This window comes from Eublepharis macularius, chromosome 5, assembly GCF_028583425.1.
Source record: "Eublepharis macularius isolate TG4126 chromosome 5, MPM_Emac_v1.0, whole genome shotgun sequence".
In the NCBI taxonomy this organism is placed as follows: domain Eukaryota; kingdom Metazoa; phylum Chordata; class Lepidosauria; order Squamata; family Eublepharidae; genus Eublepharis; species Eublepharis macularius.
Window position 1 is genome coordinate 144,145,370 of NC_072794.1, and position 21,883 is coordinate 144,167,252.

At 41.2% G+C, this 21,883-nt stretch overlaps 1 protein-coding gene across 1 annotated transcript in view; it reads left to right on the forward strand.

The window, feature by feature from the left end:
* Positions 1-1,487: 1,487 nt before the first annotated feature.
* ADA (adenosine deaminase) overlaps positions 1,488-21,883 on the forward strand; it is a 42,199-nt gene continuing 21,803 nt past the window's right edge. Inside the window, exons 1-4 of the mRNA XM_054981559.1 lie at positions 1,488-1,552; positions 10,634-10,695; positions 12,182-12,304; positions 19,021-19,164. Coding sequence (XP_054837534.1) covers positions 1,517-1,552; positions 10,634-10,695; positions 12,182-12,304; positions 19,021-19,164 — 365 coding nt within the window. The 5' untranslated portion in view covers positions 1,488-1,516. The remainder of the gene's footprint in view (positions 1,553-10,633; positions 10,696-12,181; positions 12,305-19,020; positions 19,165-21,883) is intronic.

The following is a 21,883-nucleotide window of genomic DNA, read 5'->3' on the forward strand; positions in this document are numbered from 1 at the left end:
GAGGTGTTTTCTCTGCAGAAAATGTATAATTAATGAAGGAAGCAGAGGAATGTGTGTGATACTGATGGTGATGGAAAGTTCCCTCAAGTCACAGCTGACTTATAGCCACTCATGCTGGGATTTTCAAGACAAAAGACTAACAGAAGTGGTAGCAATGCTGGTCATTGGTGGATGTCTCTCACCCACTTACTAACCAAGCCCTAATTTGCTTAGCTTCTGAAATCTGACAAGATCAGGCATGCCTGGGCTATCCAGGTCAAGGCATGTGTGGAACTGCTAAATCACAAACCAAATACAGAGCTAGGAATCACAAAGTTTACCTCTCATATTAGCAGCAAAACCCATCCATTTACCTCTTCTTTTATTAAATAATAAAGGAAACTTCAGCAGAATTGCAGAAGGGTAGCTGTGTTATTCAGCTGAAGCCAAAATAACCATGTGGTACCTTCAAAATGAATGAAATTATCTGTATCTTAACTAGTTTTATAGTCCTTCGACATAGAAGTGTTAGTTTCCCTGTGGTGTTCCATGGCTGGGGTTATGCAGCAGCTTGGCTACTATTACTGGTGGGCAGAGTTAGACATTTGTCAGGGCAGAGAGAAATTCTCACTAGCTTCCATGCTAATGCACACACATGGCTGCAATGCAAACTAAAAGGAGGACTCTGGTCTGACATGCATAAATTTTGCAAATCCACAAAACGTGCCGTGGTAGTACACTCAGGTAGTTGTAGACTCTTTGACTTAATGATCTTATGGGAGGGGGCTTTCCATGGTAACGCATGATACTTCAAAGCAAAGCTACAACCTGTTTCGGGGATCACCGACTGAGCTCATGAGGAGGGGATGCTGGACGTCTGCCCCAAGACACACCCCTTATAGCAGCAGGAAATGTGCTGCTTGGGAGACAGTCTTTGCCCTAGATCCCTCTTCTCCAAATGTTTAAATGTTTTGTAGCTGGCTGCTACGAGGATATTGTCTTCTGGGAGTAGGAGTCGGAGAAATGAGACGGCGAGGACGCCCTGTGCTGATCTCGCCAGGAACCCACGGAAACTCGCAGACGTCTCTGCTCAGAGGAACTCTGCACATTCTCAGAGGCACTCTCCACTTTAGTCTACACATAATTTAAACGACCCTCGCAGTCAGAATAGCTGAGCTATAGGAAATGATTCACCCCACCACAGGGAGAGAGAACGACTGAAAGAGAGAGAGCAGGAAGCCTCCTCACATATGTTGTCACAAAGAGGACCGCAGCTTCCGAAGCCCTTGGATCTGACCGTTCTTGGCCCCCTTCGCGCCTTGGCGGGGAAGCAACAGGAGGAGGAGGAGGAGAAAGCCGTTCTCGCCTCAACCGCCCTTCCACTCTCCAGTATTCACCAGGCGGGCCGGGCAGGTCCGGAACAGAGTGCGGGGAGGAGCCGGCCTTGCGGGAGAGCCAGGAGGGGCGGGCTCTTGAGGCCACAAAAAGTCCGGCTGAGCAGACGGGCAGAACCGCTGAGAGGACGCGAGGAGGCAGCATGGAGAGCGCTCCGCCCGTTTTCGACAAGCCCAAGGTGAGCCAGCCGGCCAGCCGCGGGCTCTGCTGAGGCACTTGCCCTCCGAGAGCCCTTGCTCTTTGGCCCCCGCCTCAGGCGCCCCCCCCCACGGACGGGGCTTCCTCCCGAGCGGTACTTGAGCGAGGGGCGCGTTTCTCTGGTCCCATGTAGCCCCCGCCCTTCCTTATCCAACATTATTCTGCCTCAAGAGCTTTCTCCCTGACCTCGCCCCTTTCCTCGTGGTCTCTCCTCAGCCACCCCCTGCCTTTTCGCCCCTCACCAGAATAAACTCATCATGTGTTCTTCTCGTGCGTGAGGCAGCAAATCCAATCTCTTCCCCCACATACACACACCTGTTGGTAAAAATAATTGTCATTTTGCTGCCCTTTAATGGGACCCCAAGACCCCACTCTGATATATAGTAGATCTGGCCCCACCTCTTCTTGATGCCTGTAAAAAGCTTCCCCCTTTTTATTTCATCCTCACCTTCAGCGCCTCATCACCTCTTTCCCCTCAGGTCTTGTTACCATTCTCGTCTCAGCATCCTTCTCGCAGTTCAGACTGGTGCCCCCTTGCTCTGTGGCTTTTGCAGCCTCTTACAAATTCTCCTTGCATTTCTGCTTTCTGAGGTTGCCTGCTCTCTGGCTTCTCCCATCTTGTCATTGCTGCTGGCCAGAGCTTTTCTTCTAACCCCTTCCTTCCCAGTGGCTGCCCATTTTACCTCTATGGCAGGTTAACATGTTAACAGAATTCCTGTATAGAAAATGGCATGCAGCCTTCATGTGCAGACTTGTGCTCACGGTTCACAGGTTTTATTTGTGATGTTGTGTTTATGTGCAGCATCTTGAAAGCTGCATGCTAATGATGGTTTGTTGGCATGCATCAATACATGAAAAATGTCACACTGTTCTGTACATAGGTGTGTCTACCACAGAAAAATGTTTTAATATGTGAGGGAGCTCTTGCTCTTTACCCCCTAAAATTCTAGAAATTTCCTTTTTAAGTGCCTTATTGAGGCACTTAAAGTACTGACTTTATTCATGGAACTGGCCAGTAAAATTATGTGAACAGTAAGCAAGGGCCTGTCTTAAAAACCTGCTGAATTATTTATTTATTTTGATAATTTTTACTCTGCTTTTCTCCCTAGCGGAGACCCAAGCAGCTTACAACATTATCCCCTCCTCCATTTTATCCTCATAGCAATAACTCTGTGAGATACTTGCCACAGGCAGCTACCCCCTCGATGCCGAAAAAGTGCTATAAAATTATTAACCAGTTAAAATCTCTTTATCAAGATCTCTTTATTCTAGATTCTGATCTTCTCAGTATCTTGGCAAATACAAACCAATTTCAGGCCAGACAAATGAATCAGAACTAATTTGGGGGGCTATCTAAAATTTTGGCCAGTGATGTGAACTACATCAATGTTCAGCCGTTCATTCATGAGACCTGTATCCATGAAATTGTGTGCATAAGATCTACACAAAGTCATCATTTCTAATGGGAGTGGGGGGTATGTTAAAACTGCAGAAGTCCCTCATGTATATTTTAGCAGATCCTCCTGCATGTATTCTTTTCAAGCATAGACCTTTGAACGCACTAGTTAAAGTGTGCTGAACATGTGGTTTTCTTTGTCTCATATGTGAATGGAATCCCTTCAGCACTAGTGAAGCTGACAGTTCGGAACTGGCTGATTTAACTTCAGCAAAGCTTGAAGAAGCAACAGGAGCAAACCCTGTTCCATGCTAAACGCTAATTATAATGACAACACATCCTGTTAGTCTATGAGTTTCTAAATGATAGGAGGAAGTTAACCACATAATGTTGATTTGCAAGAATAAGGAATGTCATAAGGTTAAAAGTAACTTTTATGATTCATTGCACAGGATTGTAAAGTCTGTATAAATCTGGTAATCTTGCCATATGTTTCTTACTTCCCCTATTGAGGCAATACTAATAGCCTTATCCATGAAATACTTGGTATTAGATTTCACTTGGTATAATTAGTCTTTGATATTGCCTATGATAATATGTAGTACTGCATAAGCTACATATAAGCCAGTTGCTTATTTAAAAACAAAGAATGTTAGATCTCAGTCTACAGTACAATTTACAATGTGATGGTAACACACATTCAACACAAATAGCAATTCTATAAGATGTTGCATTTAGAAAAAAAATAATGTCCTTTGAAAGGTAAAACAGTGTTTGCCAATGTTCCATATATCTGAAAGATATTTATTCTTGTAATCTTTCCATGAACAACTAATAAGTAGAAAAATCCTCAGCTATTGCTACAGTAATGGAAGCAAGACATGTATGGAATATTCCAATCACCCTTCTGTTAATGAAATAACATCAGCTGGAACCTAGCCAATATCTATGGCTCTCCTTAAGAAGAATTTTGTCTAGTGTAGTTCATATGCTAATCAATATTTGTTCCTAACATATTAAACCAGGAAGTAACCCTAGATCTTCTAAGTTAAGCAATATGATTTACAACTGAATTTCCAACAGACTTCAAGATTTTATCTTTTTGTCCTTCTAGTTAAGTTAAAGAAAATTAAAAATCAGATTCTAATATTGTATATTGCTACTCCCACCAGTGGTGTTATACTGTTCTAAATAGCACTTTTTAAACTAACACTTCCATTGAGCATGTAGATCAGCTTCTGTTAAGAAGCAAATGTTTTGATAATATCTCATAAATATTGCTTTCAGTGATAAGAATAAAGGGAGTATAATGAGCAACACAGTTAAACAGTAACATTCACTAAAATCCAAACACCATCAGTAATTAAGATGCAGAAGCATTAATACATCAGAAATAGCCCAATAAAAGCAAGAAACCACAAATTATCAAAGCCTTACAATAAAACAAATGAAGTGCAGAAAAAAAACAAGCAGTAAGAACTGGGAATAACCTGGAGTAGAAGAAAAACCTGTTTATTGCCTTTTTCTGGCGGACGAAAGCCAAAAGGGAAGCCCCCGGGGGCAAGAAAGCATACAGCAAAAACCGGAGGACGCCACAAAATTAAACAACGAATTATATAAAGGAATAAAAGGAACCACGCTAGCCGTTGGCATCTGTCGATTTAATTTTTGCTCTGCACTGGTGGGTGTGTGAGGAGTGTTGGTTACGGATAAGACTAGCCCTGGAAGAAGAAGCTCCGAAACGGGAATTGTAAATGGAAGCTTTAGCCCGTCGGCTAGCGTGGTTCCTTTTATTCCATTTATGAACACATGGACTGGTTCTCTCCTACCCTTCCTTTACTGCACTCTCCACCTCCGGTTGAGCCCATCATTGTATGGTTGTAAATAATTTATCTTGGCGACAGACCGCTGCATTGTAATTGTTGTACTTATTGTATCACTAGAATTTTTGTACCTTATTTATACACTATTGCACTTTTGCACTTTATATAAAAAATCTTTATATAATTCGTTGTTTAATTTTGTGGCGTCCTCCGGTTTTTCTGGCGGACAGCAGAGCGACATGCTGCTGGTCCTGTGCATGTTTACTTGGCATATTTGTCACACTGTTTAGTGGGATTTCTTTGCAGCTCACAGAATTGTAGCCTTTATTCTCTTCATGACAGAGTTGGTGCATATCTACACTACAAACTTAGAAACTTCAGAGAATCCTTCAGAGATTCCCGTGATTCCTTCCGTGATTCCCGTGTATTCCTTCAGAGAATCCCGTGATGTTTAGATAGTGAGGTGCTCCCTGTTAGAGGTCCGTAGCTGTGCTGATTTGGGTGGGTAATTTTTCATTAGATATGCTGAATCCTGGAAGCGTAACTATTCAATATGCCTGACACATGTTGGGTATGATTGGATTCACTGTCAGAAATACATCTGGGGAAATGACCTTAAAAAGCGCTCATTCGTTCAGTGCTGCATGGAAAGGGGGAGAAGAAGCTTCCGGTTTCCTTCCCACCCTACTTTTGCCAGTGTAAGGGGGGGGGGCTTTTCTTCCCTTTTCTTTGGCATCAGAGAAGATGGAGGGAAAGCCCTCCCCCTACACACCCTTTCCACTGGCAAAGGTGGGGTGGGAAGGAAACTGGAAGCACCTTCTCCCCTTTCACAGCACCAAATGTACAAGTGCTTTTAAGGTGAGTCCCCCCCATGTACTTCTGACTGCAAATCTGACTGCGTCAGGTGTATTGTGTAGATACTCCCTTAAGTGGCAGACATAGAGGCGTATCTATTCCTCCCTTAAGTGGAGGAATAGAAATCTTACAGCTGTCAGCGTGCAATCCCACCCACAAGAGTCAGGGTTCAGAACTGGACCACCAAATGCATCCAGTGTGTGGGCAAAATTCCATTGTTGCATTCCTTATGAAATGAGTTGGGTACCAATACCCTATGAATTCAATTGAGGTCTTTGTTCTAGTTGGATCCTAACTAATGTAAAAGCATTTGGTTTTAGCATCTGAAGATTTGCTGTAGAAACCCTAGTGTGTATTCCTTCAGTTGTGTGAAACTCTGGTTTTACTTCTGACTCTGGTTTAGCATCTCTCATTTGAAGGGAGGGCATACAGAAAACAAAGTATTGGTAAATATAAAAGAGTGTGAACCGAGACAACAACATTATAATAAAATTTATGAATTACTTTCAGTTCAGTATTAAGGTGCTCTGAAATATGCTTAAACTTTGGTATACCTTATGAGGGCCACTGCTGTGGAGTAATATTTCTAATTTCTCAATGAACAGACTATGAATAATATAAGAGAACATTCTTGTTTGCTTTTTAGACATCTCAGTAGAATATGTGGGAAAAGACAGGTCTTAGGTATGTTCCAAAGACTTTGTTGCTAGGCCATAACAGCAGTCCTGTTCAAATTATAGTAATTATCTGTTGTTGTGTCTTGCAGGAGCCAACAAGGTGCAGGACTTGAAGGCTTGCTCCCCTGTTGTTATCCATAGAGTCTGAAATTCTGTGTTACACTGCTTTTAAAAATGGAGTTTCAATTTGTGATTAAAAGCCATTGTAGGACTATTCTCTTTTGAAGGCCTCCCCTGCCTTAGAAGCCTAAAATATCTAAGCCTAGCTTCATAGGGAAGATGCTCAATCTTTGATCATTCTGTTGTTCCATTCAGACCAATAAAAAAATAAAAGGAAAAATGAGAACTGTAGTGCTGGTGTAATATAAGGAACATCCAAAGGTTATTTAGATACTACCATAAGAAATGTAGGCTATGCAAGAATATGAAGAAGATGATTTCATTTTTTTCTCTTTCGGAAAAGAACACAATGTAAGAAACTAGCTAGAATTTTAAAAGGGCTTTGATAAAATGTTTAATTAAAGAGATTGAGAATAAAATACGCTCTTAAAATTGGTCTTCTCCTTGGACAGTAAAAATATTTGCAATTAATTAGACAAATGCATGGGTCATATCTTATCAACCCCTCTTGTTTCTTCTTGATTATTCTAAGTAGTCTAATTGACATGACAAACTGAAAAGGAAACATCTGTTTTCTCCTGATACTGCCTAGGTTGACTGAGTGATGTCAGCTAGAAATTTTAGTTTACGGTCAGCATTCGTTCATACAAGAACTTTCAAGATCAGGGTTCCCCATTTCCTGTTGCTTTTATGTGTAGTAAATTGTTAGTCTGTCGCTTACCACCAGTTTATAAGCAAGATGTCTGTTGTCCAATGTCAACAATAGCATCTAATAATGCATTTAAGATTTTAGATGTGTACTAAAGGTAGTTTCAGGTAGGTATCTGTGGTGGTCTGCAGTAGAACAGTAAGATTAGAGTCCAGTGGCACCTTAGAGACAAACAAGATTTTCAGGGTTGCAGTGAAATCTTATACACTGAATTTTGTAGGTCTCTAAGGTGCCACTGAAATCTAATCCTACTGTACTAAGGGTGGGTGATTATTAATTAGAGCCATTGAGAGTTAGTGTGATATAGTGATTAGTGTGCTGGACTAGAATTTGGGGGACCCAGGTTTGAATCCCCACACTTCCATGAAAGCTTTCTGGGTAGCCAAACCTACATTGCAGGGTTATTGTGATGATCAAATGAGAAATGGAGACTATGTAAGCCACTTTGGGTCCCCGTTGAGGAGAAAGGCAGTGTATAAATAAAGTAAATAAATAAAATTACAGATAAGAGACTGACCAGTTGAATGTGTTTCATGGAACTCAATTTCCAAAACTTTGTTTAGGGATTTCATTTGAAGGCAAATATATTCAAAGTAGGATTACAGATTTGATTATGGAAACAAATAACTGTTCGTCACATTTTACTTGGTACTCAAAAGTGCAAGAGAACTGATAATCTGGAAGGAGGGCTACTAACTCAATGGATACAGCTTATTTTCAGTATATAATTTGTCTTGGATCCCTTACAAATTCTCTAAAGGGAGGGTTCTGTTTTTCTGCTTAAATTGGAAAGTGGGGGGAATCTTCTGTTTATTGCTAATTTTAGAAACCCCAGTTCTTAAACGAGGACCATTCATATTATTTCAAAGCATAGATTTACAAAATTGAATTTTTAATTTTCAGTGAAGCTTGTCTGTCTTCTAGGATTGAACATACTGTGGTGAAAGGGATGGATAAAATTGCTCTACCTTTGCTACCAGAGGTTTCTTCTAGTACATCCATGATGAGCAATGCTTCTCTTCTATACACAATCACACGACTGTTCACAAAGAACACTTTGAATTGGGACAGACACAGAACTCTAAAGTAAACACTTAAGAGCACTGGGAATCAGATCGTTCAGACATTACTTTTTTCATGTGGGGGCTGCTAATAAGAAATCAGCCAAATTACTTCCTTTTGATTTTGTGTGTGCTGTATAGGCAAATTACTCAACCTCCCCTTGAAGAATAAGTGTATTTTAATAATCATGGGCCTCACATCCCTAAGCATTTGTATAATTGTGTTAGGTTATGTTATGGCTTTCTATAGCTGGGTTGTTGGCTTTCTCTGTGGTACCATAGGGCCACTCCACTGAAAGGCCTACCACAATGGATGTGGAGGGTGCCTTTGCTGGTCATGTTTGGCAAGGCATATAAGACAGTTCTATTTCAGAGGGATTTGGCTGGTGGGTAAACTGTTTTAACAGTTTTGGACTGCATTTATTAATCTGTGCATTCTTATTTTGTTAATGGGCTCTTATGCTTTTGTGTCCTTGCAACTTCTTGTGTCATTAGGTGCCTTGAGTCTAAGGAAATAAAGCAGGATATAAATATACATTTAATATATAAATGTAACAGAAAGCAGATACAATTGGCTAGTAAGCTTAAAAGCAGTGTAATGATTCACAATGTACCTTTAAAGTCAGTTTTGCACAGAATGACATAAGCATTCTTTTGCAGATACAGAGGAATGATTTCTCCTTTGTTTATGGCTCCATGTAAAGTAAACACGTACAACTAAAGGTTTTCTTATTCCCACTGTATCAAACCTGTGTGGGTAAATCCTGAGTTGCTGCAGTTGAGTCTGGAACAGTTCTAGAACTGCAAACTTGTCAGGTTTTCTTCTGGTTTTTCTCTTTTCTATCTCAATTTCTGCAGTCACGGGATCTTCCTTCGCAACTCTGTTCCATCAGAACTGCCGGATTCATCAGACTTGTGTGTAGTCAGAATTTAGTAACTAATCTGCAAGTTGGTAGTCTCAAAAATAAGCATGTCGTTCTGATCGTGCGTGCCTTTTGGTCAAATTTCAGGATTTTCTTTTGGGGCCATTTATTTGGGGTGCTAGAGAAAACCAGGTCAATTCTTCAGTACTGTGATCCAAGACCCTGTTAGCTTATGGTTCATTCACTTCATAGCATTATAAAGCTGTAACAGTTCTTAATTTGGGGAGGGCCCTGGGCTCAAAAGGGAGGGATCAAGTAGCAGGTGATTGAAAGACCTGTACCTGAGACTCCGGATTAGAGATGGGCACGATCCAAAAAATTTTTAACGATCCAGCGGATTGTGGATTGGTGCCGACGACGATCCCGAATTAACGACCCACGCCAATCATCTCCCGTTCCTGAGCCGTGGATCGTGGAGGCCAAAGCGGGGCATGCTGGTATTATGTGGGAAGGTGGGTGATGTCGGCGGCCGCCGGGCTTGGCGGGCATGGGGAGGCAGCGACAAGGTCTGAGTTTGGCTGTCAGAGCTGCCTATCAGGGTTTGCGGGGATGAGATTGGAGAGCCCATGGCTACAGAACACCCCCTTCCCCCTCCCTCCCCTGGGTGTCTTCTCCCAACTTGTGACTGCTTTGCTGCTCCGTGGTTGGAAGGAAGCCCTGCTGATCAAGGAAAGCTGGGCTTCCATTCGGGTTTCCAGGGCGACAGAAGGAGGGCAAACAGAGCTCAGGCATTCCCCTGGCTCCATTGCCAGGGGAATAGATTGCTGGCGCCTGAGTGTCTGGATCCCCGATCCGAGCCCGAATGCAACAATCCAGGCCTCTCATGATCGCTGGATCATTGGCCGTGGACGATCATGATCCTCTGGGTCACGATCGCGCGATCGCCATTATCGTGGGGTTTTTTCAATCATAATGCGGATCGTGCCCATCTCTACTCTGGATCACTGGTCATAGGCCAGTGATCTGATTCAGCATAAGGCAGAATCATGTGTTTAGTTTGTTGCAGGGAATCCAGGTGTTTTTCTTCAGGGTTGCACTTGTGCTATGGATGGGCCACATTTTCCTAGGACAAATGTAGCAATTTTCCACAGTAAAAATGCAATTTCTTTGCTCCTTCTCTCTCCCCTTCCAGCTCCACTTTCATATCATTGCAATTGTGAATGCCATGTGAAACTCAACAAGTGATGAAATAATGCAATTTCCCCTTTTCTTCTATGCACCTTCTACTATGACTTGTAAAGATTTATTTCAGTGTTTTGGTGGCTGAACATTCCCGTTCTACCACTCAAGTACAGGAGCATTTAAAAGAATAAATACCTTGACTCTCACTTTTTCTTTTACACACAACCTAAACAAAAGTGTCAGTACTTGGAAAAGATAAAAAGCCAATGCAGTGATCTCTTTGTTAATATGCTTTTTTGCCTTTGTGTTCGAATGATTTTAATATCATTTATCATTTAATAATGTTTGTTTTTCTGGTCCTTCAACTCTTTGCAGGTTGAACTGCATGTACATCTGGATGGAGCCATTAAACCCGAAACTATTTTAAACTTTGGCAAGTGAGTGGTATTAGGCTTGGCTATTTTTCTCCGTATTTTTAATAAAATATTTTATTAATAAATCTGTATTTGCAGAATTTTACCTAATAGTTATAGCTCTAGAATAAGCAAATGAAATAGTTTAGGGGTTGGTGTCACTTACTGTGTGATCTATATTGCGTTGCTTTTAAAAATCTTATTAAACTTAACTCCCCCTAATGGTTACAGAATTAGCAAGTGGAACTGAACTTCACGTAGCAAAGTTACAGGTTTCCCAGCTCCTCTGCTGTCTCTCCCATCCCTGTCTCAAACTCCGTCCTCAACTGAACAGTCAGGAGGCTGGTGGAGTCAAGAAAGCAAACTGAAAAATGATACGGGATTCAGACTCCTGATAGCAAAATTTCCACTCAGTGTCAGATGTGTTTTTCCAGTGTGAAAATTTAAATAAAAGTAAGAGGGCATTGGTACATATTAACCAAAGTGTGGATTTACCCCTACTATTTTTAAAAAATGCTAGATAGCATAGACCTGATAACAGTCTACTGGGAATGGTGTTTGTGTCTAAAGCCACGTTGCAAACTGATGTGACTTTGGTAACAAAAGCAGTTTCTGTGCAAATGAAAGCAGGTGTCATGTAAGGACACTGTTTTAGAAATTTCTATTACTGTGTATTTGGAAAAGGAACTTTTAAAGCCAAAAATGAAATATTACTGTTTATTTAAGTACTACTTTTTAAGACACAAAGGAACTAATAGTGAATTGAAGGAAGCAGGAAGGAAGGGGCAGGAAATACTTGACATGCAGGAAGACAGTTTATTATCACCACCACTTCCAGGAAAGGTTTTAGCCTTGTAGCCCTTGGTAGTCTTCAAGTATGTTTGGTGACTTGGGCTGCATCCTATTTTCCTGGAGACAAACCTGCCTGATTAAAATAGAACTCATTTCTGTGTAGACCTGCTTAGAATTGTTCTTTAAGTACCACTGAACTCAGTGGAACATAGTGCCATATAGTTAGTGATAATGGGATCAGGCAGTTAGTAGAGAATTCAAGTTACACTATAAAGTTCATCAGATTCTTTGACTGGAGAACCAAAATCCTATTTGCGTGTGCAATTCATTTATGTGCTTTGTTATGTTAGTATTTTCAAATTCCTTTGCTTTTTAAAATTCAGTGCTCATGGTATAGTATCCATTCTTGCTGTCTTCCTCTTCCTCTCCCTCTGGTTGGAATTTTTTATGGTGATTTCTGAAATGCTGCCAAGAAGGTGGCAATCGGACAGAGTCACAGAAACCACCTGAGGAGGCTGTACTGAACTCACATGCATTTTTGTAGGGTTCTTTTGAGTTGACCAAATTACAGACCATATTTGTACATGAGAGGGAAGGAATTTATACCCCAATAGCAACACACTTACTATATGTCAAATATACTGGGTTTTCTAACACATGCTCAGAATAAATCAAAATAAGTCTTCAGTAGATGATATGTATGTTCTTTAAATTCTAGGAAAAGAAAAGTTTGTCTCCCTGCAGATACTGTAGAAGGCCTCCTACAACATGTCAGCTACAAAGAGCCACTCTCTCTCACAGAGTTCCTAGCAAAGTTTTCACACTACATGCCAGCAATTGCGTAAGTAAAGTAACTCTCGTCTTAACCACTGTCAGAAGCCTCCTCAGTTTCTTATCTCTACTGCGGATTGATGTTGCCAGCATAGGGACCTGTGATCTGGATCTTGCTTTGTTTTGCTCTGATTAGGTTGATTCTGGTGAACAATGAAATATACTTATGCTTAACTTTCGAAGCTTTGAGCAAAGAAATGTTGACTTTGATTTATAAAGAAGATTAATTCCTGCCCAATCTCTGTGATTTTCTGGTGCATGGTGACCCTGTAAAGGTAGTTAAGTGAGTGGAGCAGTTTCTAAGGATGTTTGAAAACTGTCCTCCTTTCAAAGCTGTGTGTGGGCAGTTCTAGAATGGCTGTCACGAGGAATACGATTTGTTGGGGTGAGCACTATGTACATTTAGCACTGCGTACTGATCTCAAGGCTGGTGCAATGCTGATACAGCCGTTGTGACTAATATCAGTGTTTCCTGTTTGAGGGCTGTGGAAAATACCCTAATACAATCTTAGTTGAGAAATCTCTTCTAGGCCACATAATTCTTGAAATTGATTGCATATTGGTTGCTTGCTTCTAAGTTATGCAGCTGCTTGTTTGCAATGCTGAGAGGCCAAGACTAAGAAGGGTGGCTTAGCCAGTGAGGTCTCCAGTGGTTGGGCTTCTGTGGCATCTCAGTCAGTTCTGTACTCTTCTCTAATGTGATATGTTATGGGCTTGAATCCTATCACTCATCAGCACATTTTGAAACCTGCCTCCAACCCTTCCTCCTACTTAAGTGTCTCCTCTGCCAGAGTAAGAGCCATTTAAGCTACAGGAAGGCTTCTGACTTTTCCAAGCAGAATGGTGGGATACACCTAGATATTTAGTACAATAAAGCATGCTTTCCCAGAATTACTTATCATTAAGTAAAAATGATTGAGTGATGCATAGGTCGTTTATGTTCCTGGTGGATCTGTACAGATGTACCTTGAAATTTGGGCTCAATGCCATTTTTCCTCCTGTAATTGAGGCCTAATTTTTTTTTGGCAACCCAACCAGTTTACTGAATGCCGCTTTGGGAATCGATTGCCTTTCCCTGTACCCTGCTTGAGGTGGACTGTCTGCTTTATTTTAACTTTTACTATGCAGCCAGAACTTTATTTCTTGAATATTTGCCTTATTTGTAAAAGTAAGCAAAAAACTCTACAGTGAACTTATTTAAAGTTTATAAAAAACAACATGTTTCTGAAAGGAGGAGGAAGAAAAATATCTTTGATATCATAGCTGGTTGATGCTCTCATGGTTGACTTCTACTACAAAGAGGAAAATGTAGAAAAAGCACTTTTCATTAGGTCAATCCTGAATAGAAAGCTGAACTTTTAAAATATATCTAATGTTTTTTCTCAGTGGCTCATAGCTTAAGTTAGGCATGCCTGTATTCAGCCTATGATTTGCAAGTTAAGCTTGTGAGTTTCTTAACTAGATATTGTCTTGCTGCTCCTTTCCCAAATACTTGTTGTAATAATAATAATGATGATGATGATGATGATGATGATGATGATGATAAAGTGATGTTGACAGGCTATAACTACCACGAAAAATAGGTGGAAGGGGACTGTTACAAGTACATCAGGTAGTGGTAGAAGAAAAGAGAGGCCTGAATGATTATGTCAGTAGAAGTACAGAAAAATTACTTCAGGCTGTGAAAACAGAGAACGTATTAAAAACAACCGAAACAAAGGCTGAATACAAGAACAAACAGTTTGAGAACAGAATAAATGGCTGGAAGAACAAACCCTTACATGGGCAACATCTAAAAAATATTGAAGGAAAAAGTGCATCAGCCTAACTTGGGCATGGTTGAAGATGGGTACAATCAAGAAAGAAACTGAAGGTCTGATCTTCGCAGCACAAGAACAAGCATTGCAAACAAATGTTATGAAAGCCAAAATTCAGAAAATCAGTGAAAATCCAAAATGTTGACTTTGCCAGGAAAAATATGAAACTGTGTCCCACCTTATCTCTGAATGCAGCAAAATTGCACAGACGGACTACAAAGCTAGACATGACAGGGTTGCAAAGCTGATTCATTGGTCATTGTGTAAAAAGTATAACTTGGCAGTATCAAAGAATTTATGGAAACATCAGGTGGAAAAGGTGCAGGAAAATGAACAAGTCAAGATCTTGTGGAATTTCAGAATTCAAACTGATTGGCACCTTGAACATAATACACTAGACATAACAGTTGTGGACAATCGAAAAGTCTGGATTAGAGATGGGCACGAATCGAATTACGACCCCAAAAAACGCACGAACCAGGCCAGTTTGTGGTTCACGAACCAGTGGTTTGTGGAAGCTCGTTTCCATGAACTTCCACAAACCGGTATACTGGTTTGTTTGGGTCTTAAGCAAAGCCATGTTGGATCAGGCCAGTGGCCCATCCAGTCCAACATTCTGTCACACACAGTGGCTAGAAATCCAGTGCCATCTAAAGGACTGTCAGTGAGGCCAGGACACCAGAAGCCCTCCCACTGCCTTCCTTCCAGCACCAAGACAACAGAGCACCACCTCCCCACAAAGAGAATACCATCTATCTCCTGTGGCTAATAGCCACTGATGGACCTCTGCTCCATATATTTGTCCAGTCCCCTCTTGAAGCTGGCAATGCTTGTAGCTGCCACCACCTCCTGTGGCAACGAATTCCATGTGTTTATCACCCTTTGTGTAAAGTAGTATTTTCTTCTATCTGTTCTAACCCGACTGCTCAATAATTTCATAGAGTGCCCACGAGTTCTTGTATTGTGAGAAAGGGAGAAAAACACATCTTTCTCGACCTTCTCTAACCCGTGCATTATCTTGTAAACCTCTATCATGTCTCCCCTCAGTCGTCTTTTCTCCAGGCTAAAGAGCCCCAAGCGCCTCAATCTTTCCTCTTAGGGAAAGTGTTCCAACCCTTTAATCATTTTAGTTGCCCTTCTCTGTACTTTTTCCAGTGCTATGATATCTTTTTTAAGGTGTGGCGACCAGAACTGTACACAGTACTCCAAATGAGGCCTCACCATCGATTTATACAGAGGCATTATGATACCAGCTGATTTGTTTTCAATCCCTTTCCTAATAACCCCTAGCATAGCATTAGCTTTTTTTATGGCAGTCGCACACTGTGCTGACGTTTTTAGTGAGTTATCTATCATGACTCCAAGATCTCTCTCTTGGTCAGTCTCCGCCAGTTCAGACCCCATCAACTTGTATTTATATTTTGGATTTTTGGTTCCAATGTGCATTACTTTGCACTTGGCTACATTGAACCTCATTTGCCACATGGATGCCCACTCTTCTAGCCTTGACAGATCCCTTTGGAGTGCCTCACAATCCTCTCTGGCTTTCACCACCCTGAACAATTTCGTGTCATCTGCAAATTTAGCCACTTCACTGCTTAATCCCAATTCCAAATCATTAATAAACAAGTTAAAAAGCATTGGACCCAATACCGACCCCTGTGGCACCCCACTGCTCACCACCCTCCACTGTGAGAAGTGCCCGTTTATGCTCACTCTCTGTTTCCTATTAATTAGCCAGTTTTCGATCCACAAGAGGACTTGGCCCTTTATCCCATAGCTACTGAGCTTACTTAGGAGCCTTTGATGAGGAACTTTGTCAAAAGCTTTCTGGAAGTCAAGATAAACAATATCTATCGGGTCTCCCTTGTCCACTTGTTTGTTCACTCCCTCAAAGAACTCTAACAGATTGGTGAGACAAGATCTTCCCTTACAGAACCCATGCTGAGTTTTCCTCATCAGCTTTTGGTCATCAATGTGCCCACTAATTTTATTTTTGATAATAGTTTCCACCAACTTACCCGGTATTGACGTCAGGCTGACTGGCCTGTAATTTCCCGGATCTCCCCTGGAACCTTTTTTAAAGATGGGGACAACATTAGCTACCTTCCAGTCCTCAGGAACAGATGCAGAGTTTAATGACAGATTAAACTCTTAAAGGGGCAGTTTAAATGGCCATTTCTGCAGGAAAATGGCCATATAAACTTTTCCTGAGGCTTGCAAGAGGCAGGTCCCTTTAAACTATCAGCTGGCAGGCAGCAGGGGAGGATCCCCCCTTGCCACCTGCCAGCTGATAGTTTAAAGGGACCTGCTGCTTGCAAGCCACAGGGCCCTTTAAACTGCCCAAACCCCAGTCCTCCCCCCGCAGCCTCAGCCCCACACGTATCTTGCCCTGCGGGCCTGCTGTGTCCTTTCCCTCCTCCCGCGAGGGGCAGGAAGGCTGTTTTTGGCCTCTTCCATTGCTGCGTGGGCCTGCAGGGCAGCAGCCGAAAATGACCTTCCTGCCCCTCAAATGGCTGCCGTGGTGGCTATTTGAGGGGCAGGAAGGCCGTTTTTGGCTTCCTCCACCGCTGAAAACTACCTCACTGCTTCTGAAATGATGGCTGCGGCGGCCATTTGAGGGGCGGGGAGACCATTTTTGGCTTCATCCGCTGCTGCACTGGGGTTTGGGCAGTTTAAAGGGCCATGCTGCTTGCAAGCGGCAGGTCCCTTTGAACTATCAGCTGGTAGGTGGTGAGGGGGGATAGCCCCCCTCCCAGCTGATAGTTTAAAAGGACCTGCCACTTGCAAGGCAAGAAAGGGCCCTTTAAACTGTCAAATGCCCCTTTCCCTGCCGCTGCTAAGCAGCTGGAAAGAGGCATTTAAACCCCACGAACCACGAACTGGTTCTTAAATTTGCCCCAGTTCATGGTTCCTGGTTCGTGAAAATCCACAAACCACGAACCTCATGGTTTGGGATTTTTTGTGGTTCGTGCCCATCTCTATTCTGGATAATCAACATTGCAATTCCTGGGGATGCCAGAGTCGAAGAAAAAGAACAAGAAAAATGATTAAATATAGAGATCTGGCAATATAAACCACTCAACTATGGAAGAAGAATGCAATAGTAGTCCCCATTGTTATCAGGGCGCTTGGAACCATCTCAAAAACTTTGCAATTCATATGGAAAAACTGCAGCTTTCTAACATAACACCTACAGAACTGCAAAAGACGGCGCTACTTGGAACAGCATACATATTACTCCGATATCTGGTTGATACTTAGGTCTCCGGTGGAAACTTGTATCAGCTTAGCAAGGCCGATCAATAATAACATGCAACCTCTGCTTATTGTTGATTGTGTTTCGGTAATAATAGATTTATAATCTGCCCTTCAGGGCAACTTAACACCCACTCAGAGCAGTTTACAAAGTATGTTATTCCCACAACAATCTCTCTGTAAGGTGGGTGGGGCTGAGAGAGCTCTAGGAAGGCTGTGACTGGTCCAAGGTCACCCAGCTTGTTTCAAGAGGAGGAGTAGGGAATCAAACCTGGTTCTCCAGATTAGAGTCCTGCCACTCTTAATCACCACACCGAACTGGCTTAACCACTACACCAAACTTGAGATAGTTAATTTCCTTGCTAAATGTCTTAAAAGATACAAGTACACAACAGGATGGAAAATAACCAAAGATAATATTTTCCATTTATAGGGAGTATTTTAAGTGTGTTTAATTTAAAATATATACTCCCTTACTATTTCAAAACTTTCAAGGCTGCTAACAAAGTAATCAGGACATCATATCATAGAATAAAATTTTAAAATCAAAGTCCCTTCAGTTTAAAAGCAATGCTTGGCCATTTACTTTAAATAAATAAATTCGTCTAGTCCCTCATCAAATACTGGGCAGATAGTCCAACAGGTTTCTTCTGGGATTCATACAATTTCTTAGCATCTCTATCAGTAGCCTGCTTAGACATTAAGAGTTTGGACTCGTAGCTTGTATTTATAAGGTCTGGATTTAGAACTGAATGCTTTATTCTGGACACCTATCAAATTTAGGCACACATGAATAACTGAAATAACAGTTTAGGATGACTAGTAGGGGGACACTAGCAAGTACAGGAATTGCTGGTTCCAAAACAGACTTGGTGCGGGCCTCATATTTAGTCACTTAATTCATGTTTATACTACATTCTCCAAGGAGTTTTGCCCGGCACAGACCAGTGAGTCCAGCTTTGCTGTCTGATTTTAGTTGTATGAGATGTTGGAAAGAGATGAACAGTGCAGTCCTAAGCAAAGTTACACCTTTCTAAGAAAACCATTGGGGCTTAGATGAGGCTTATATTGAAAGTCACTTTCCCCCAAGCCCAATCTGCAAACCTGTCTGGATGATAAAATGGTAAAACTAACTGCCTTTCCATGTGGAATATAAAAAAAAGTAAGAAAATTCTCTGCTTGCAGCTACTTGGCTACTTATTCATCCTGAATTTCCCAATTAATCAGTGTCTTGCATAACTGAATTTCAAAGAGGGAATAATGTGTTCCCTACATCATTTATGGCAACCATACTTGGTAATTGCATCCTATTCTTGGTTTGGAACTAGATTGGACCATTTTTAATTTTTTAAATGGCTTTAATTATTGTAAACCTCTTGAAGCCTTTTGGGGGGGGGGCAAATACCAGACTCTAAATGGACCAAATGTTTTTTAGCTATGGCCATATCAGGATTGTAAATTTACAGGGCCTTTGAATAGTGTTCCAGTGAGGTGTAGATTACCATCGGTTGTGAAGCCACTTTGGGCATTGTGGAAAGGCAGGAAGTGTTTTACATAAATAAACAATGTCACATTAATACCGCAGTTACAGATGCTTGGTGGTTGTTTGACAATAAATATTGCCAAAATAATCAAATTTTTACATATGCAGGGGAGACCGTGATGCTGTGAAAAGAATGGCTTATGAGTTTGTGGAAATGAAAGCAAAGGAGGGAGTAATCTATGTTGAGGCCAGATACAGCCCTCATCTTCTTGCCAACTGCAAAGTATGCCCTGTCCCTTGGGGCCAGGAACCGTGAGTATCTCCTTATATGTGTTAGAGATGCATTGCAAAAAAAAATTCTGAAAAGGGCTAATATCAGTTAAATACTTTTCCCTGCTGGTGTGCAGTTAAAAGAACATTATCTTTGTAGATAAGCATTTTTGTGGTTAAGGGGCACATCTGTACATCTAGTATTGCTGTCTCCCTCATGTCTCTTTGCACTTCGCATCACAAGGGGGGTCCAGAATTAGCATTGACGTTTGCAGTGTGCAGGACCAGATTTTTGCTGTCCAAACAGGAATGAAGAACCTATTTCAAAGGACACCTTGCATATGTTTCTCATTCTTCTGGTTCAGTGCTGAATTCCTAATTGGCATCCCTCTCTGTTTATCTGTTCCATTGTTCCCAGAGCATGTAAGAGAAAATGACAGGAACAAAATCCAGCTTTAATCTTTCAAAACTGTTATATTTAATTCATAAAACAATTTACAATTAAAATGTAAAGTAATAACAAATTAACGGGACAAAAAGGAACTCAGTACAATATTTAAATTATTGTTAAATATTCTCATTCATATTTTTCTCTGTTAAAGGTGAAGACAGACCCATGGAGCTTGAATAGTGAGCTACTGTAGACTCACAATCATCCCTTTTTTGAATAGATTTTAAAACACCCAAATGTCAAAATATAGTGCAAGAACAGATATCGGAGAATGAATGGCACCTGTTGTTTGCATTGCTTAATGCTTTAAATGTCAGGATGAAGGAGAACTCTTACCAAACAATGTATCAATGGTATTAACTCCTCATAAATTAAATTAGATATTTCTTACTGAAAAATATGTATGATGGAAGTGTGGCCACAAAAAGGCAGATTTCAAGCAGATGTCCTGGAAGTGAATACTGTGGAGGAATGTTCTGAGTAAAATGTGTCAAATAATGGAGTATGAAATTCCAAATGAATATATTTAAGTGCTGATATTGATGGGAGAGGGTTAGAAACTGCTTAACTTTCCTACTGAAATCAGTGGAACTTCAAAGTACTTAACTTTGGCTGCTGGTTTGAAAATGTCAAATGAATAAAATAACTCTTTGCTCATATGGCACAAATTTCTGCTAATTTGAAAAATTAACTTTGAATTGTTGAAGCTTGTCTTGTGCTTATACCGTGTTAAGAAAATAATACTTATATTGATTATAGAATACGAAATATATTTTTTCTATTTGCAGATGTACTCTTGGTACTGTGTCCTTTCATACTGGGATATAGATCTGTTGATTTAATTTCTCCTTTTTTTCCTCCGTCTTTTCTATGAAAATGGTTTCAGATGCTACCCTATTAACAGGACCTCCTGCCTTGAGCGCTTCATCCATCTTGCCTGTTTAAAGCAGCTGTAAGAGGGGTTTTTTTGGCAGAGTATCTACTGCTTTCCATAGAAAGCCAGAGTTAAAACTGGGCCTTTTCTCCTCTGGGGAGTGGGAAACCTGTAGCAATTTTGGCTGCTATAGCTAGTGGGTTGAGAGTGACCTACAGAGGATCTTTACAGCTCCTAATTTGCTTAAAAGAAATCAGAGCTTGTTTGACAATACAGTGCTAATTTAAAACAGCTTTGAGTGAGAAAAAGGCAGGAAGGAAGCTTTGGTGCTGCTAGTTTACTTTTTGCCAGGGTAGCCTTAAGCCGTGCATGTTAATAAGGTGTGCATGTTAATAAGGTCTTACACTGGGGCAGGGCTGGAGGGTAGGGAAGACTGCTATCACCAGCTGGAAAAAAATCCAATTCTTTATGGAAGCACTGGACAATCTGTTCTAGTGTAGCTATTATCATTCCATGCTGTTAACTAGACAAGCCATTTTATTATGCAAGGTGGCTGCGGCCTTTGGAAGAAGTTATAGATCGCTCTCTTTTGTGGTTGCAGAAATAGCACAGCGTTCTTTATTAATAATAACTGTGCTTTTATACCACTCTTCTACACAGATTCACTCAGAGCAGTGAACAAAGTCTGTTGTTATTATCCCTGCAATATAGCTGGGGAGCTGGGGCTGAGAGGAGTGGCTTACCCAAGGCTACCTACTGAGCTCATGGTAGACGTGGAATTCAAATCATCAGAGTGCTGATTCACAGCCCAGCCACTTAACTGCTTTGCTACAGCAGCTCATTAAACTATTGGCGATAAGAATTTTATTTTAATAGTAAGGGTTGAAATTAGGCTCTTTTTCTGGTCTGTTCATGGTGCTTATGGAATATTTGGAAATGACTAAATCTGACGGCACCTTAAAAGTCATATCATACCTTTGTGGCAGACTTTTGTCATGTGTAGGTGTTTGATGAGAGCCTCTACAAAGTGATTGCCACATGTTCACAGATGCATATCACCTTCTCGTTTTAGGGCAAAAATACACGTTGCATGTTACAAAACTCTGATGAGCTCTCCATTTAGGGAGAAGCAATCCAGAACATTCTGTCTTGAAGCTGAAGAAGCAGGGGCATGAGAAGTGGTACTTAATACCTTTCTGTCTGCTTGCTGCTTTTCTCTGCCACTCTGCGCACAACCATTTTTCCTCCCCAGGTCATAGATCCAGAGGAGTTAGCCGTGTTAGTCTGTAGTAGCAAAATCAAAAAGAGTCCAGTAGCACCTTTAAGACTAACCAATTTTATTTTATTGTAGCATAAGCTTTCGAGAATCAAGTTCTCTTCATCAGATGCCTGATCCGAACTGGTCAAATACAGAAGAGGAGGGGAGGGGAAAGAAC